General features: G+C 33.8%; 2 protein-coding genes across 2 annotated transcripts; both read right to left on the bottom strand.

The window, feature by feature from the left end:
* Positions 1-1,376: 1,376 nt before the first annotated feature.
* Positions 1,377-2,674, bottom strand: LOC131035191 (glutamate decarboxylase-like). The gene is made up of 4 exons (XM_057966837.2): positions 2,535-2,674; positions 2,176-2,429; positions 1,881-1,933; positions 1,377-1,796 (listed from the first exon to the last, which is right to left on the bottom strand). The coding sequence occupies exons 1-4, from the start codon at positions 2,672-2,674 to the stop codon at positions 1,377-1,379; spliced, it is 867 nt and encodes a 288-aa protein (XP_057822820.2).
* Positions 2,675-2,683: 9 nt separating this feature from the next.
* On the bottom strand, positions 2,684-3,791 carry LOC131859894 (glutamate decarboxylase 4-like). Its single transcript, XM_059214140.1, has 4 exons — positions 3,706-3,791; positions 3,341-3,545; positions 2,866-3,042; positions 2,684-2,749 (listed from the first exon to the last, which is right to left on the bottom strand). Exons 1-4 carry the CDS (start codon positions 3,789-3,791, stop codon positions 2,684-2,686), a joined length of 534 nt encoding a protein of 177 aa, XP_059070123.1.
* Positions 3,792-7,659: the final 3,868 nt, after the last annotated feature.

Raw genomic sequence — 7,659 nt, 5'->3', positions numbered from 1 at the left:
CCGTAAGGTACAGGTAGGATGAACAGTTGGCCACTACTTGGCAATTAGGGCTTAAATTCTTTTGCATGTTCCTGAAAGGTGTAAGATGCTAGTAAAAATTGCAGTGCATAGGTCGAAGTGAGAACAATAGCTACAGTTACTGTCGCAGGGCCATCCACGCTATCACTTTGCAAGCCTTCTTCCGCTTGCTATTTCCCGTATTCTGTAGTGCCCCATTCTCAGTCAACCCGAAAGTGGGCACCTCCTCTTTCACTCTTCAGAGATCCCAAACATGCAAATAAACTATTTTACAGAAGTGGGCATTCTTCATTTATATGCTTGCATTCTAAATTCTATTTGGGTCAGCCCTTGCTGCTCAATGCAGCTTACACAGGTAAGCAAAACACCATATTTTATTCAAAAAATTTGGTCACTTCGATTGACATAAATGATCTTTTGAACTTTCTAATCAGTCCAAGTATTATTGTTGAGAAAAAAACACAAAAAAATTTCTGTATTTCATTTTTAAAGCTTTGCAAATTTAATTGATTTTTTTTAACTGAAAAGAAAACGCTACTTTTTATTTATAAAACCTCACGGTTTTAATCTTCTGTATTTTTTTAAAACAATATAAAAATCCTTCATCATGCTTGAAGATTACTTCTGTCACTTCTGTTATGGTGTATGTGTTCACAGTCTTTCGAATTACCCGAAATTATAAATCAAGCAGGAGGCTTTCTTCTGCACCGTCAGATGGATTTTTTTAAAGTATTTATCATTTTTGTCTATACTCATGATAATTTCTAGTTTCCTTCAAACTGTCCGAACAAACAATCCTTTGGGATGGAGTTGTCTCCTTAGATTGCTTATGGCCTACTGTAATAATGCATGAAGATGTGGGTATACTTCATAAATGCTTATGTGGGTTTAATTATATACGTGAATTCCTTCAATTGATTTGAAGAACTTGATTGAATGAAGGAAGTTTTTTAATAATGCCCACTAGGCCAGATGGTCTATGGGACTTCCTTGTATTTGAAGGACTTAGATAAGCTTGCGCCAATGCTTTTAGTGCAAATCTCCTGTGTATGTATGCCTATGTGGGTCTGTCACAGAACTTCAGATGATATTATCTCTATTCCAAATACAAGGACAGGCCCGCTGGAATGGATTTATAACTTCATATAATGCCTTCTGTTGGCCTTATTTTTGCATTGTTTTTTTTTTATGGGTCTTCCTTCCTTATTGATCCTGTCTTTGCATTGGGTCTTGTGATGAGTTTTCCTCCCTCATGGCTATTTGTAATGTTTGTGGCTCGTCTTACAAACATCACAAATATGCCCATGTGGCTTGTCTTTCAGGCCTTTATCTGCCTTGGGTTCAACCCCTCTTACTAACTACTTCCTCCTAGTTAAAACCCTATGCCCATTTCCACTTGCAGTAGCATGAACTTTACCTCCCTTCTCCTTCTCCTTCTTTGGCTTCAATGGCAGCGAATCCAATTCATTCAAAACTGTGCGAATGACTTGGATGAGCCTGTCAGCCAAGCTTCTGCTGAAAGCCTCACGAATGACCACACGCAGAAGGGTTATGTGCTGAGCATCTGCAGCCATATTGTACGCAGGCACCACCCACTTAAACCTTTTCAGATGTTCTGAAATATCACGCTCATTGTACTTGAGCTTGTCCTTGAGGGAGAAGGCAACTAGAGGTACACCCACCTCTTTTGACAGCATATTGAATCGCCCTGTTCTTATAAGGCTATCACGTAAGTATTTGGCATTTGCCCTGCAGTTTTCAATGATTCTCTTGTATCTCTGCACCAGTTGTATAGTTGGGTTTTGTTAAATTGGTTCTTTCAAACGATAAATTACTATCTAATTAAATCATCTGGTTCTTACCTCGTAGCCAAGGCGAATGAGTTGGTAGTATTGAGCAATGACTTGACTTGCACCTGCATTCAATTTGGCCAAAATCAGATCCTCCCCTGAATAATCAATCTATCAATATTCTATATGTACCCTTTTCATTAAAGATTAGATACAATTAGTTTCTCCTCAGTTTTATAGATATTGGAGAATCCATAGAACCCAGTTAAAATTATATTTCTACTTTCGCTGTACCACTGATCCTAGTGGGTCTATAAAATAGAACATAAAATACTTATTCTATTTCATTCTGAACAAATTCACCTACCTTTAGAGAAATTGAGTGTGAGCGTTGGTTGATCAGCTACAAGATAATTGATATGAAAAATAAGCTCCTCTGGAAGGTCTTGCTTGCCGCGCCAAACAACCCATCCAATTCCAGCATAAACAAGTCCATATTTGTGCCCACTCACATTGATGCTCCTCACCAATGGCAGCCTGAAGTCCCACTCCAAATTTGGATAGAGAAATGGTGCAATGAACCCACCACTTGCAGCATCAACATGTATTGGAGTGTCCCACCTAAACATTCACATAATCACATTCCTGAGAAATACTCAAATTACTTCAACTACAAGAAAATTTCTGGATAAATTTGGAAAATAACTAATTTGTGTTACTTCATACTTGGTTTTATTGTTCTTCTCCATCAAGAGGTCATTGAGCAGTTTCACATCCTCAAATTCGCCATTATAAGTAGACCCTAAAATAGTAGCAACACAAATGGTGTTTTCATCTACCAATTCCACAGCTTTTCGAGGGTCCATAACAAAATATCATTCTCTCAGCTTCACCTCTTTCAGTTCTACCTCAAAATACCGAGAAAACTTCTCCCAACAGACCTGAAAAACAATGCCTCAAACAACATCAATTACCATTACCAAAAACTGCAGAGCCCAGCCAATTATTTTAAGATTGCAGGAAAACAGAGTACAAAGAATTGGTTGTAAGTTGAAACCTGAACGTTGGCACCAGTAACAATATTGGGCTTGTCATAAGGCTTCCCTTGGGCATTTCTCTTGTTCTGCCATTTGCGTTTGAATGCAAGGCCAGCGAGCATTATAGCATCTGAAGATCCCACAGTCCTAACACTAATAGCTTGCTCTTTATCAGAAATGGATGCATGGAACATGAGCTATTATATTCACACAAAGGTTCTGAAATTCCAATTCACAAAACAAATTAAACACTATCCCATCTCCACATCAATTCTATCTTCATAATCTTAATCCAAAGAGATTGATTTACAACAAAGTATTTACAATAAAACAGAGCACTTCTTTTCTTAAAATAAAAAGACAAAGTTTAAAGAAAAACTTCTAGTGACCACCTCTAAACTATTCATGAACCCCTTGTCATCAGAACTTAATTGTCAGCTGTTCATTATTAAACAACAAAAATACATACTTGTTAAACTGAAAATAACGAATGACCTGAAGTTCAGTGGTGACAGGGTACTCATCCATATCAACATAGTTTTTATTGATAGCTTCCATTATCAGCTTATTGCACTCGGGCTCCATCCATGTTGTTACAAAAGAGGCCAAATTAAGCCTCGGATTGCAATCAAGCATAAGCTCATCACTGATGATCTGATATGCAGCCTCCTTTGGAATCGATTTCTCAGGAAGCTCAAACCTACAAATTGATTCAAAAAAAGATCTTAAAATAAACTGAATCCAATCTAGGTAGGAAATAGTTTCAGATCCAGCCATGTAATGAATTGAAAAAACAAATACAGAAAACAAACACAAAAAACAGAGTTATTTAAATCCCGAGTTTAACAATGCATGCATACTTTGGTAGAGAATTCTGAAGATAACGCGACGCAAACATAGAATCAATGCTTCCATCTGAACGCCTGACAGTTTCACTAAGTGCCATTTTTCCTTGCGTAATATTATCAAAATGTATTCTGTTAATTTAGAATGAGAATGGTTTTCTTGCAGCGAAGTTCTACTCTTTATATGATGTGCAAACCAGAAGTAAGCCTTCAAAATGTCTACATTCTCATGTTAGTTTATTTTAATTATTTATAGCGCCGAAAGGTAGTGGTCCGCTGTTATTCTATATTCTTACCTTGGAGAGCGCGATTGCATGCGCATCTTGCATACCCAAAAGAAATCTGATTCGCCCTCATGTTTTACACACTAAAGATCTGTTTTGGAGCCAGAATAGCTTTGACCTATATTTTTGGGGTTATGAATGTTCTTTATATAGCCTAATAATATGTCCATAAGTGTTAGATTTTTGTATTAAAATTGGTTCTTAGTCTTATTTTGTCTTTTGTATGGTCTTATTTTATCTCTTGTTTATTATCATTTATCTTCATAAATTAGTTTCAAAATCTAGAATTTTTATTTGCCATGGTGGATTAGATTTCCAAGTGTTTCAACTGTCCAACTAAGTCAATTTTATAGTTTCATCTTTTTGACTCCCTTATATTGGTTGTTGTGAACTCATGTTGTGCACATTTATGTGGATTTGTGTTTGATGTTGTTGCATATAAAGACAAACACTCATTCATTTGAAGTCATATTATAAGAAATAGAAGAATCATTAGAAGAGTATTCATTTAAGAGCATTATAAGAACATTCATAGAGCATCCTAATTGCATAGAGCATCCTAATTGCATCATTGTCCTATGCATACTAAACGCTTGTATATTATCATTCATACTTGTATATAACGGTTGGGGTCTCATCGCCCCCACAAATTATATCTTTTGTTTGAAGTCATATTATAAGAAATAGAAGAATCATTAGAAGAGTATTCATTTAAGAGCATTATAAGAACATTCATAGAGCATCCTAATTGCATAGAGCATCCTAATTGCATCATTGTCCTATGCATACTAAACGCTTGTATATTATCATTCATACTTGTATATAACGGTTGGGGTCTCATCGCCCCCACAAATTATATCGCCCCCACAAATTATATCTTTTGTTATAACGGTTGGGGTCTCATCGCCCCCATCCGTTATAATAACTATATATTGTGTTAATGGTTGGGGTAATATTGGTGGGGGCTCTGTACACAATTTAAAATAATTTGTATAATTTCAAATTGTATCCATCTATAATAAATACAATTGTTTAGTCACTCTCAAAAAGAGATGTCAATTTGGTATATGGTACTCCCTTTATGGCAGGGCAAAATGTAATTGTGTCTGTGGTCTATGGAACTCCCTTATGGCAGAGCCTGTTTACCTTATATTGTTCAAATTTTGTATTCCCTTGTTTTAACCTCATGACCAATAATCTACTGATTCTCCATTTATTTTTTATTTGCATTTCTGTTCTCATGTAAATGATTAATAAAATCAAGTAGAAAAAGTATTCTCATACAGGATATTTTGTATTAGCAATTGCCATTCTTAAGCTTAAATTGATTTGCAGAGTTTCAAAACCCCAATGGAGTTTGCAGCAGCCGAGGAGGGTGAAAGACTACAATGGATTCAATTTGATCTTGATGGATCTCTGCTCTGGTAAAATTTCTTATGTGACAAAACGTGTAGAAGGCATACATTGACTACTCAACTGATGCAGTATTTGAATTTCGTTTCTTTAGGTCAAGGAGCTGACTGTTCACCTAAGCAAGCACTTGTTGCGAGAAAAGTTCAAATTTTATCAACAGCACTCGGGTTCTTGTTCCAGTGTTGAGTTTGTCTCCAGTTGCCAAAACTTGCAGTGTTGCTGTGAATTCATTATATAATATGTAGTGAATTCCAGTTTCATGATCATATCCACTACAACTTAAACTAGTCTAAGTGAATCTTGAATTTGTATTTTATTGTTTTTCACATTGTTGAGCAAAAGTTTTATCTGGTATTTACTTCTTCTCATGGTGCAAATCCAGGTAGTTGTACGCTACAAATCTAGAAGCAAATGAAATTACACAATGTATCGTACAACATAATTAATAGGCAAACAATGTTCGAAACAAGTACTTTCAACAATGTTCATAGAATCTGTACTAAACATTCCCCCTGCCAGATAAGTTAACAGTGTGGCAGATAAGAATGGGAGCACACACATTTATCAAACTAAAAATCAATTTGATCTTAGTACTACTTCGCCATGCCAAACAACCACACTTCTTGCTAGCAGGAACTTCGCTGCTTGCAGCTCTTGTTGAATTGATGGAACGAACGGAGTACGATTTTCTAATCAAATCAAAGCCGTCAGAGCTGTCAGTAACACTATATTTGGATATTTGGATAGTTGGTCGGGCAGTGCATAGGTATGAAATAGATAATATCAGAAAAGACGAAGCTAAAAAGATAGAGGCGCCTATTCTAGAGGGCGATTTAATCAAGAAATTATAGAATCGATAGAAATCTGCACTCAAACAGTTTCACTTTTGCTGGAAGAAAGGATGCGTATACAGGAAAATTGTCGGAATGCAAATTACAAACCGTATGCCATGGTCCCGAGTCATTCCCAATAAGTAATTTAACATTTATTATTATTTGCATGGATTTCAAAGATGGAATGACTCGTGCAAAAACTATGCGTGTTGGAATTAATATTTGGTATTATATAATTTATGTTTATAATAATTAATATTATATTTTCCAAAGTATAAATTATATATATATATTCTGTATTATATTTTTATTTAATAAATATTATTGATGAAATATATATTATTTAAAATACATGTCTAATAATGTATAATTCTATATAGTGTACATAGTAATATATTTTTTAAATAAATTTAATACATTTTTAAAAAAAAATTATAAATATTAAATGTATAATATATTTATTATTTGGTATTATATAATTTATGTTTATAATAATAAATATTATTTATGAAATATAAATTATTTAAAGTACATGTCTAATAATGTATAATTCTATATAGTGTACATAGTAATATATTTTTTAAAAAAATTTAATACATTTTTAAACAAAAATTAAAAATATTAAATGTATAATATATTTATTATTTTAATTAGTATTATGTGTAGAAGTGTAATATATATTGATTATATTGAATTATATTTATACCTAATAATATAATATTATATAATATTATATAGAACATAATGTATGATAATAAATATTGATCATATATTAATTCTTTATATAAGAGACATGCATATAATAAATAAAAAAATTTAAACAGCCCATTAATTACTATATTTGACTACAATATAATTCTCAATTTGTCCCAAGTTTTATGAATTTTCTAAAAAAGAAGTATGCAAATTCATCCTATCAAACAATATTAAAAAATGACTATGTGATGATGTCTCTTTTCATTACGTTTTCATAGATGTCAATCATGTTGTTTGTCTATTTTGATAAATGTAAACAAACAAAGCTTTCAAGGTGAAAAAAATATTTTGCCATATGTTAAAAAGATCAACACTAAAGAATTGCCATCACCATCTCTCTCTCTCTATATATCTCCCTCTCTATCTCACCCTATTTTTTCCTCTCTCTCCAACCCTATCTATCACTATATATGTCTCTCTATCCCTCTCCTCCTCTCTCTATATCTCTATCACCCTATCTCATTCTCTTTATCCCTCTCCTCCTCTCTCTATATCTCTATCACCCTATCTCATCATCTATATCTTTACTTATCTTTCCCTCTCCCTCTTCCCTTATATCTCTCTCTTTCTATCTATATGTTTTTCTCTTCCATCTATCTACCCCTTTCTCCCTTATATCTCTCTCTTTGTATCTATATGTTTATCTCTTCCATCTATCTACCCCTTTCTGCTCTCCCTCTTTA

This window comes from Cryptomeria japonica, chromosome 2 (genome assembly GCF_030272615.1).
Source record: "Cryptomeria japonica chromosome 2, Sugi_1.0, whole genome shotgun sequence".
NCBI lineage: Eukaryota > Viridiplantae > Streptophyta > Pinopsida > Cupressales > Cupressaceae > Cryptomeria > Cryptomeria japonica.
This window is presented reverse-complemented; position numbering and strand designations above follow the sequence as displayed.